At 42.3% G+C, this 12,076-nt stretch overlaps 1 protein-coding gene across 1 annotated transcript in view; it reads left to right on the top strand.

Annotated features, from left to right (window-relative positions):
- rev1 (REV1 DNA directed polymerase) overlaps nt 1–11,742 on the top strand; it is a 201,666-nt gene extending 189,924 nt beyond the window's left edge. Inside the window, exon 23 of the mRNA XM_068033889.1 lies at nt 10,280–11,742. Within this exon, the coding sequence (XP_067889990.1) occupies nt 10,280–10,292 (13 nt within the window). The 3' untranslated portion in view covers nt 10,293–11,742. The remainder of the gene's footprint in view (nt 1–10,279) is intronic.
- Nucleotides 11,743–12,076: the final 334 nt, after the last annotated feature.

Raw genomic sequence — 12,076 nt, forward strand, 5'->3', positions numbered from 1 at the left:
ACAGCATGGTGATGATTTGGACTAAAGGCTTTACCTTTCAAAGACTTGGCCTTAACCCATTCATCTTCCAAGACTTGTGCTTGAGAAGGGGAGATATCGAAGTTCGCTCAAAATCAGTTGCAAGCACTCCTACCTTTAATGTAAAACCACCAATCCCGGGTATCATTATTTCTGAGATTTAAATTGATATGAATAAATTGATATGAGTTGCTATCTCAAGCACTTAAAGGTAAAATGTACCTGATGTTTAAGGGGGTAAACTGTAGTGGTGATGTTGGGAATGGCATTAAACAGGAAATTAGACACGCATGCGATAAAGGAACATCTGTAATTATGGGTGACCTTAATCTGCATGTTGATTGGGCAAATCAAATTAGTCACGATACCGTAGAGGAGGAATTCTTGGAGTGTATACGGGATGGTTTTCTGGACCAATACGTTGAGGAACCAACTAGAGAGCAGGCCATCCTAGACTGGGTATTGTGTAATGAGAGAGGAATAATTGACAATCTAGTTATGCAAGACCCCTTGGGGATGAGCGACCATAATATGATAGAATTCTTCATCAAGATGGAGAGTGATACAGTTGATTCTGAGACTAGGGTCCTGAATCTTAGTAAAGGAAACTACAAAGGTATGAGGCGCGTGTTGGCTATGATGGATTGGGGAACGTTACTTAAAGGAAATGCAATGGCAAACATTCAAAGAGCGTATGGATGAACTGCAACAATTGTTTATTCCTGTCTGGCGCAAAAGTAAAACGGGAAAGGTAGCCAAACCATGGCTTACAAGGGAAATTAGAGATAGCATTAGATCCAAGGAAGAGGCATATATATTCGCCAGAAAAAAAACAACAGACCTGAGGATTGGGAGCGGTTTAGAATTCAGGAAAGGAGGACCAAGGGATTGATTAAGAAGAGGAAAATACAGTACGAGAACAAGCTTGCGGGGAACATAAAAACTGACTGTAAAAGTTTCTATAGGTATTTGAAGAGAAAAATATTAGTGTAGAAAAATGTAGGTCCCTTACAGTCAGAAACGGGGGAATTTATTATGGGGAGCAAAGAAATGGCTGACCAACTAAATGCATTCTTTGGTTCTGTCTTCACAAAGGAGGACACAAATAACATACCAGAAATGTTGGGGAACACAAGATTTAGTGAGAGGGAGGAACTGAAGGAAATCAGTATTAGTGGAGAAATGGTGTTGGGGAAATTGATGGGATTGAAGGCCGATAAATCCCCAGGGCCTGATGGTCTGTATCCCAGAGTACTTAAGGAAGTGGCCCTAGAAATAGTGGATGCATTGGTGGTCATCTTCCAAGATTCTATAGACTCTGGAACAGTTCCTACAGATTGGAGGGTAACTAATGTAACCCCTCTATTTAAAAAAGGAGGTAGAGAGAAAGCAGGGAATTATAGACCAGTCAGCCTGACATCAGTAGTGGGGAAAATTCTAGAGTCCATTATCAAAGATTTTATAGCAGAGCACTTAGAGAACAGTGGTAGAATCGGACAAAGTCAGCATGGATTTACGAGAGAGAAATCATGCTTGACAAATCTACTAGAATTCTTCGAGGATGTAACTAGTAGAGTTGATGAGATGTGGTTTATTTGGACTTTCAGAAGGCTTTCGACAAAGTCCCACATAAGAGATTAGCATGCAAAATTAAAGCGCATGGGATTGGGGGTATTGCGATGGATAGAAAATTGGTTGGCAGATAGGAAACAAAGAGTAGGGATAAATGGGTCTTTTTCTGAATGGCAGGCAGTGACTAGTGGAGTACCACAAGGATCGGTGCTAGGCCCCCAGCTATTCACAATATATATTAATGATTTAGATGAGAGAACTAAATGTAATATCTCCAAATTTGCAGATGACACAAAACTGGGTGGGAGGGTGAGTTGTGAGGAGGATGCAGAGAGGCTTCAGGGTGATTTGGACAAGTTGAGTGAGTGGGCTAATGCATGGCAGATGCAGTATAATGTGGATAAATGTGGTTATCCACTTTTGTAGCAAAAACAGGATAGCAGATTATTATCTGAACGGCTATAAACTGAGAGAGGGGAATATGCAGCAAGACCTGGGTGTTCTTGTACACCAGTCACTGAAGGTAAGCATGCACGTTCAACAGGTGGTAAAAAAGGCAAATGGTATGTTGGCCTTCATAGCGAGAGGATTCGAGTACAGGAGCGGGGATGTCTTGCTGCAATTATACAGGGCCTTGGTGAGGCCACACCTGGAATAGTGTGTGCAGTTTTGGTCTCCTTATCTGAGGAAGGATGTTCTTGCTATAGAGGGAGTGCAGCGAAGGTTTACCAGACTGATTCCTGGGATGGCGGGACTGACGTATGAGGAGAGATTGAGTTGGTTAGGATTATATTCGCTGGAGTTTGGACGAGTGAGGGGAGATCTCATAGAAACCTATAAAATTCTAACAGTACTTGACAGGGTAGATGCGGGAAGGATGATCCCGATGGTGGGGGAGTCCAGAACCAGGGGTCATAGTCTAAGGATACGAGGTAAACCATTCAGGACTGAGATGAGGAGAAATTTCTTCACCCAGAGAGTGGTGAACCTGTGGAATTCGCTACCACAGAAAGCAGTTAAGGCCAAAACATTGTATGTTTTCAAGAAGGAGTTAGATATAGCTCTTGGGTTCAAAGGAATCAAAGGATATGGGGCGAAAGCAGGAAGAGGTTACTGAAGTGGATGATCAGCCATGATCATAATGAATGGCGGAGCAGGTTCGAAGGGCTGAATGGCCTACTCCTGCTCCTATTTTCTATGTTTCTATGTTAATCAAATTTTCATTAAAAAACCTCGAGTGAAAAATAGTCTGGATGGTTCCTGAGAATCAAAAAAAAAAGGTTTATTTTGGGAGAAATAAAATTGACAAAATCTGTCAGCCCAAAAACACTGCTACTTGAATTTGGGACAAACAAAGTGATAAAACATAGGCACAATACAACAGGTTATTTTTGAGAAGTAAAAGGTCATCTAAAATAAAGAACAAACAAAATGTGTTAAAAACTGGGATCACATGGGAATATATGATTTCTGTTTTAAGGATGTTACAGAATATTGTATTGGACATTACAGTTCCTCCAGGGTTCATGAATGAGATAGAATGGTAATAAATGGGATGTGCCACTTAGGATAGAAGATAGTGACATGAAAATCACACCACCAGATAGGAATTGGAAAAAAATCACCTGCGTTTTTCCAGTAAGCCACAAGAATGGCAGGTGGGGAGCCAGGTAATGCACAACTAAGCAAGGGTAGGTGTGTTTGAACCTCTGTATAAGACAGTGCAGTATGATGGATAAGGCCAGCGCCATGGTGTGCATGGTTTTGCCAACACAGAAAGTTTTTTGTAAAATTTGTTCATGGGATGTGGGCATTGCTGGCTAGGCCAGCATTTATCGCCCATCCTTAATTACCCTTGGAAAGGTGCTAGTGAGCTGCCTTCTTGAACTGCTGCAGTCCTTGGGATGTAGGTACACCAACAGTGCTGTTAGGAAGGGAGTTCCAGGATTTTGACCCAGCGACAGCGAAGAAACAGCGATATATTTCCAAGTCAGGATAGTGTGTGGCTTGGAGGGGAACCTGTGGGCAATGGTGTGCCCATGCACCTACTGCCCTTGTCCTTCTAGGTGATAGAGGTCGCCAGTTTGGAAGATGCTGTCGAAGTTAAATGGGTTGCGACTCGGATGACATTTTGCAGGTGTTGCTTGTAGTATTAAATCTAGCTGATGCAAGAGTTAATAAAGGAATTTTGGGAAAGAGCCAGCACAACATTGGCAAAGACAAAATTCAAACTGGGATTTCCAAGAAGTCCAGAACATTCGAGTGAAAGTCAGGGAAGTGTAGTTGAGACTAATAAATTGATAGGCAAAGATACATCTCCAAGAGAAAGCTATGAACTTTTTAAGAGAACTTCATTTTATAGCCTGGCCACTACACAAGACTTCAGTACCATGCAGGGGCAGATAAGCAAAGATCTTCAGACAAATACCACCCCTCTTGATCTTTTGATTTGACCTGGAAATCCAAGAATCGCTTGTCTCGGATAGCACATGTGGCATGATATTGGTATGTCAGCCCGAGTGTGCAGATGTGATTTGTTTATTTATTTATTTAGAGATACAGCACTGAAACAGGCCCTTCGGCCCACCAAGTCTTTGCCGACCAAGAACCACCCATTTATACTAACCCTACAGTAAGCCCATATTCCCTACCACCTACCTACACTAGGGGCAATTTACAATGGCCAATTTACCTATCACCTGCAAGTCTTTGGTGGTGGGAGGAAAGCGGAGCACCCGGTGAAAACCCACGCGGTCACAGGGAGAACTTGCAAACTCCGCACAGGCAGCACCCAGAATTGAACCCGGGTCCCTGGAGCTGTGAGGCTGCAGTGCTAACCACTGCGCCGCCCACTGTTGCATATGAAGCAACTAGCATGTGGAAATGCATGGTGAACTTGCACTGAAGAATGGGTCTCAATCATGCTCAGTTACTAGACAACAGCAAAAGAATGAAAGGATTCATGTGGCCGGTACGGTGAGACAACATTTTAAATCACTAAGGTATTGACACATACTCCGTAGAGAAACTGATTTTTAAATAATTAGGATAGAATTAATCACACTGTAATGGTCAAAAGGAATAAAATTAAAGTAAAAGGGTTATAAAATTTGGACTGGGACCATTGAAGGCTAGGGAGAAATAATTCTTAGTAAGAACGATCCACAAGATGGATAGGGGTAAAGTTCAATATTTATTAAGGATATGGTTAACTGTAGTCTTCTGTACAAAGTATTATGATTTTCTTTTTCTGTATCATGATCTGTTGCCTGAACTGTGTGTACTTATGTGCTAATAACATAGAATTAGCAGCATTCCTGCAAATAGATAAGGAATATCATTGAGTGAGGTGATCTACAGGTGGGGAGTGACAATCTACACATCTGTTAGCAATAGCTAGGTTAGTAAGGGGCTGATTATGAGAAGTCATTAAGGATATTGCCTTCAGTGATATATTCACTAGCTACTTTTTAAGATAAGCGCTTAATTAGGAAACCTGTTGGAATACTGCCAATGAGTTAAAATAACAATTATACCAGTATGTGACCCGCTTCAGTTATAATTAATTGTAGGTGCTTGTGGCTCGTCTTTCGAGGCGAAGATGACCATGTCCATCATCTAGGGCGTTTGGTAGGGTTCTGGTGGGTACGTAAGTGACTGCTAAGGCTGATCTGCGCCCAGAAGGTTCTGCTGCAAATAGGGCAGGATACCGTAGACGATTGAGTTTTGAATGAGCTGCTGGCTTGGGATTTCCTCTCCTTGCGTTTTCTCTCTGCCCCTGATGGACGCTTGCTTTCAAAAGGAGACCACATGCTTTTTTATTTGGTTGCACCAAGTGCCGCAATCCTGGGCGAGCTTCTCCCAGGACTGGGGGTCGATATCCAAATCCTAAGAGAAGCCTTGTAGCGCTTCCTTTGATCGCCATGAGAGTGCACCCCAGGCTCAAGCTCTCCATCGAAGATTTGGTTTGGTAAGCAAGTGTCAGGCATTCTGGCTACATGACCAGCCCACTCAGTTGTAACTGTCTCAATATGGTGTAGCTGTTTGGGTTGTCAGCTTGGGTGAGCACCTCAGTGTTTGGTATTTTGTCCTGCCATCTGATCTTTAGAAGCTTCCAAAGGCAGCTCAAATGAAAGTGATTGAACTTCTTGGCATGACGCTGGGTACACAGTCCAAGTCTCGCATGCATAGAGCCGAGTGGGCTGGACTATTGCTCTATAGACTTTCAGTTTGGTAGGCAGACTTACTTCTCTTTGTTCCAAGACTGATGTTCAAAGTCTTCCGAAGGCTATACTTGCTTTGGCAATTCTAGCATGTGTACCATCATCAATATAGACAGCTCAAGAGTGTGCGCTGCCGAGATAGGTGAACTTATCTGCTGCTGACAGGTTCTGGTCATGGACTGAATCCTTGGGCTCATGATTGGGATTTCCTAAAGCAGCCTGGTATATTACTTCAGTTTTCTTTGTGCTGATGGTAAGGCAGAAGTTGTCACATTCTTTGGAGAACAAGTCTATGCTGCACTGCATGTCCAGCTCTGAACCGACAACTAATGCACAGTCATCGGCAAAACAGGAAATCGCTAAGTATGTCTTTGGATTTTGTCAGGAGTCATCTCAGATTGCACAGCTTCCCATTCATACGACATCTGAATTCAATGCCAGGATCACCATCATGGAAGGCATCAGACAGCATGGCAGAGAAAAACATACTGAGGAGGGTTGGTGATAGTACATAGCCCTGCTCAACTCCAATAGTAATCAAGAATGGGTCAGAAGTCGCAGCATCATTCAGGACATGCATGAGCATGCCATCATGAAACTGTCAAATCATTGTGATGAAGTTCTCCATTACATTCCAGAGGCCCTCACGTTTGCCTGTGTCAAAAGCCTTGGTCAGGTCAACAAATGCAGTGTAGAGGTCCATATTCTGTTCTTGGCACTTCTGGAGCTGTCAAACTGCAAACACCACATCTGACCTATTCTGAAGCCGCATTGACTCTCTGGCAGCAGATCCTGATCGAAATGTTGCACTAAGCGGTTCAGAAGGATTCTGGCAAAGATTTTGCCATTGATGAAGAGGAGAGAGATTCCGCTGTGATTGTCGTACGATTGGTGAGTTCCTTTCTGCTTGTACAGGTGGACAATGGCGGCACCTTTGTACTCTTGCAGGATGATACCTTGCTCCCACATATACTGAAGGAGTTCAGTGAGCTTCTTGACCAGGCAATGACCTCCAGCCTTGTAGACCCAGCTGAGATAGCATCAGCTCCTGGAGCTTTGCCACTAGACAGCAATTTCACAGCTTTTGTTGTTTCTAACTGCATGGGAGGGTCATCAAGATTACAGTTGATGGCAACTTATGGCAGCCTGTTGATAGCTTCTTCATTGATGGGCGAAGGTTGATTGAGGATGTGGTTAAAGTGCTCTGCCCATCTTTCTATAATTTGGGCTGTTTGGTGAGCAGTGTTGGCAGCATTGGCAATGAGGATTGGTGATGAACCAGTCGACTGGGTCCTGTAGATAGATTTCAGAGCATCATAGAATCTCTTCCAGTCTTTGTGGTCGGCACATAACTGGAGTTCATCTGCTTTCTGATTCAGCCAAGTGTCTTGCATCTCTCTGAGCTTGAATTAAACAGTCCTGCGGATGTTTCGGTAGGTATCATGCTTGGATTATGCTGACTTGTCATTGAGGTAAGCCCGTCAGAGGCAATATTTCTCCTCCAGTAGTTTCTGGATCACCTCATTCTTTTCTTTGAACTAATCTTAATGCTTATAAAGAGGTACGCCAAGGACCTCTAGAGCAGTGGAGTACACTATATCCCTGAAGGTCGCCCAGCCACCCTTGATGCGGTGCCCATTTTTGCTATACACAGGTGACTCTCAAGTTTCTTGGAGAGAGATTCCTTCACCACAGCCTGTTTGAGCCTTAAGACATTGAGAGGCTTCTGGACTTTCATGCTCTGGGTGCTTCTAGAGGGATGGATCTTGATGTCTAGCTTTGACATGATAAGACAGTGATCAGACCAGCAGTCAGTGCTGCACATGGCTTTCATTACACACACATCCTGCCCATACCTCTGCCTGGTGATCTGCACCAACTCTTGCGTTGAAGTCAACAAGAATGATTAGCTTGTTTGATTTTGGCAGAGCAGCAATAAAGGAGTGGAAGTCATCATAACATGTATTCATCAGGGTTGGCCATGGTAGGGGCATACACACTGTTGGGAGTTGCTTACCTGTTGTTGTGCAGGGGGAGTTTAAGTACCAGACAATCATGAACAGCCTTGGGAAGTCAACTTACTGACAAGATGGTTCATGGTAGCAAAGCCTACACCAGCTTCATTGCATTCTTTTTCACGAGAATCAAGAGAAATAAATTAAAATATAGAGGAAGCTAGCTAGAAATGTAAAAACGGATAGCAAGAGTTTCTACAGGTACTTAAAAAGGAAAAGAGTAAGTAAAGTGAGTGTTGGTCCTCTAGGGAGCAAGAATGGAAAGTTAATGGTAGATAATAAGGAAATGGCGGGTGAAATGAATATTTTGCTTCTGTCTTCACTCAAGAGGATACAAAACACATTCCAGTAATAGCTGGAAATCAGGAGGTGGAAGGAAGAGAGGAACTTGGTGAAATTATAATCACCAGGGACGCAATACTGAGCAAACTAATGGAGCTGCGGGCTGACAAGTCCCCGGGTCCTGATGGGCTTCATCCTAGGGTCTTAAAAGAGGTGGCTAATGAGGAAGTAGATGCGTTGGTGTTAATTTTTCAAAAGTCGCTGGATTCTGGAAAGGTTCCATCAGACTGGAAAGTAGCAAATATAACCCCTCTATTCAAGAAAGTGGGAGGGGTGGGGGGGGGGGGGTGTTGGAGGCAGAAAACAGGTAACTATAGACCAATTAGCTTGACGTCTGTCGTGGGGAAGGTGTTAGAATCGATCTTTAAAGGAAGCTATAGCTGGGCACTTAGAAAAACTCAAGGTAATTGAGAATAGTCAGCATGGCTTTGTGAAGGGAAATCATGTTTAACCAATTTATTGCTGTTCTCTGAAGGAGTAACATGTGCCGTGGATAAACAGGAGCCCATTGACATACTGTTCTTGAATTTCCAGAAGGCATTTGACAAGGTGCCACATAAAAAGTTATTGAGCACAGTAGGAGCTCATGGTGTCAGGGGGAACATATTAGCATGGATAGACGATTGGCTGGCTGGCTGGCAGAAAACAGAGAGTATGCATAAATGGGTCCTTTTCTGATTGGCAGGATGCGACGAGTGGAGTCCCACAGGGGTCTGTGTTGGGGCCTCAACTTTTTACAATTTAAATCAATGTCTTAGATGAGGGGAGCGATGGCATGGTAGCTAAATTTGAAGATGACACAAAAAAGATAGGTAGGAAAGTATGTTGTGAAGAGGACATAAGATGATCAATATAGATAGGTTGAGTGAGTGGGCAAAAATCTGGAAGATGGAGTATAATATGGGAAAATGTGAAGTTGTTCACTTTGGCAGGAAGAATAAAAAAGCAGTGTATTACTTAAACAGAGAACAACTGCAGAACTCCAAGGTGCAGAGGGTTCGAGGTGTTCAGGTGCATGAGTCACAAAAAGTTAGTATACAGGTACAGCAAGTAATAAAGAAGGCTAATGGAATGCTATCCGTTATTATGAGAGGAATTGAAAATAAAAGGATGTTATGCTTCAGTTATAGAGGACATTGGTGAGACCGCATCTCGAGTATTGTGTGCAGTTTTGCTCTCCTTATTTAAAGGAAGGATGTGAATGTGTTGGAGGCGGTTCAGAGGAGGTTTACTAGATTGATACCTGGAATGAGCGGGTTGTCTTATGAGGAAAGGTTGGACAGAATGGGCTTGTTTTCACTGGAGTTTAGAAGAGTGAGGGGAGACTTGAATGAAGTATATAAGATCCTGAACAGTCTCGACAAGGTGGATGTGGAAAGGATGTTTCCTCTTGTGGAGAGTCCAGAACTAGGGGGCACTGTTCTAAAATTAGGGGTTGCCCTTTTAGGACAGATGTTGTGTGATTTTGGAACACTCTGCCTCAGAAGGTGCTGCAGGCAGGGTCATTGAATAATTTTAAGGCGGGGGTAAATAGATTCTTGTTAGGCAAGGGAATCAAAGGTTATTGGGGTAGATGGGAGTGTGGAATTCGAGACACAAACAGATCAGCCATGATCTTATTGAATGGCAGAGAGATTGTCACTACTGTACTGCTTGTAAATAATGTGCTTACATCCAACTTGCTCAAATGTGTTACTTAGTTTAGGCATAACATTCCATCCTTGCCCAGAACAATTAGCAAAGCTTAAAAGGGACATTAACTGATCTGGAAAAAACATTACTACAGTCTAGATGCAATATCAAGACCACCACTAATGGGAAAAGCTGAAAAGAAACAACTGTTCGAAGTGTCAAGTCACACTAGATACTTAAGGGGTAACTGTAAGGAAAAGAAGCAAATTGACAATTTTTAGCTTGTGTTACAAACAGGTAGGAAATGATAGGGATGATCATCACTTTTCACCTCTCAACTGACCGAAAACAGTGTTTAACACACACACCCACACATATGCGCGCACACACAAAAAAAGATGAGATTAAAAGATAGCATGCATTATGTCTGATGGTTCTAACAAAGAGTTTGTTGTGAAACCTTGTTTGTTTCCGCAGGAGGAAGATTTAAAAATGGTACAGGCCAATTTTCCTGGTTCACTGATGTCAAACTTTGGAAAGTTTCAAGTGGATGGATGCTTGGTTGCAGAATTCTTTGGTTAAATCTCTGTCACGGTTCAATGGAAAATATCCTGTTACAATTTCTCAGGTAGAGAGTTTCAAGGTCACCTTTTGTCTCTGCCTCTAGGTAGTTTAGAGATGGTATTCTGGAAGGGTCCTTCTTCTTGCTGGATAGGTCTCTTTCCCTTCTGGCTTTCTGCACAGAAAATGTCTCTTATTAAAAACTCCTGATCAGAGACTTGGTTTCTGTCAGGTGATCCAAATTTCTTTCCCATTGTGTTTTCATAAATGGTGTTTGATGGTGTGGCCATTGTTAAACAATAGGTTTGAGGGTTCCTCATCTCTATTCCATCTTGATAAAGTGGTGATTTTTCACTCCATTTATCCGGAGTTTGAGTCTGGAGTCTCCATGTCTGCAAAGTCATCGTTAGTCCAACTTATTGAAGAGGGGTAGCCATTAACATTGAATGGGCCAATTACATTTCTAATGCTTTCTTCAACGCTTGACCAGACATGACAATTGGTTCAGGGTTCCAGCAGTTAGCCTGTGCATTGGCAGTACAGGAGAGGTCACTTGACTTCTTACTTCATTCTGTTTTGCAGCAAAATGTGACCATTTTGAGTTCAATTTATCAGTTCATTTTATAGTTCATAATTTGTCCTTGCGTGACCATGACACCTGACATTCAACCAGCACACCTTGGGAAGCTGGAAACAATGCTGATGGAAGAAATGCTTGTTTTTTTCACTCTTTTAACATTAAACTTGCTGAGCTGTGATAAGGCAGTGAAACTAAACAAATGCTATGGGAAAGGAACAGAGATAGTGTGGGTGAAGAAGACATTGGTATTTGGATAGACCTTGAAGACTGTACAAATTAGATAAGATGGGGCCTAGTGTTCTAACAATTCTACAAACATTTTATCTGGAAGGTTAACCACAAGGGGCTTCACGTGATGAAAATTTACTGAAAGAAAGCTAAAAGAAAGATGGACAACTTTCTGGGCAGGTTGAAACCCCACGGTTTAAACAAAGAGCTCAGAATATAGTTGGGCATTGTGTTTTTAAGAGAAGCTTCATAGGATGGTATGTCAATATAGTAACCCAGAACCATCCCCTGAAAAGGGGTTTAAAAGGTTGAACACATTGGAGACCTTTTACTGCAGTCAAAGAGGAGGGAAGGAGAACTGCAATCAAGAGGCGGGATCCCAACTGAGTATTGAAAGGAGAATCTGCAATCACAAGAACTGGTCCTTTGGGTGATTGTACAACAAAGCTGACTGGAAACATATTTGATCATGCTGATGTCAGATATTGTTAAAGCAGTTTTCTTTTCTTTCTCAACCTATTAAACATGTAATGATTTTCTGTTTGCATCTTAAATCTGTGCCCATTTTAAATCTGTAATTGTGGGTACAAATAAACCATAATTCCATTAAGTATAACAATTTTTTGAGTGAGTCATCAATTTGTTCTCTTGTAATTCGCAGGTCAAAATGAATGAAAAGCCTGAGTGAGTTCTTTAAAACTATAAGGCTTGCAATATCAGTTACTTGAACTCCAGCTATTGGGGATCTGCGACTTGTGAAAAATGGCACCAGCAATCAATTTAAGATCCTTCTCACTACTTTGGTACCAAATCATCTTTCTTTGAATGAACCTGAACTCTTGACTTGGTATAGGTCAAGTACTTTTGAACGTGTTGCTTTGTATCTCCTGGGAATCAGACAATGT

The sequence above is a fragment of the Heterodontus francisci genome, chromosome 6 (genome assembly GCF_036365525.1).
Source record: "Heterodontus francisci isolate sHetFra1 chromosome 6, sHetFra1.hap1, whole genome shotgun sequence".
NCBI lineage: Eukaryota > Metazoa > Chordata > Chondrichthyes > Heterodontiformes > Heterodontidae > Heterodontus > Heterodontus francisci.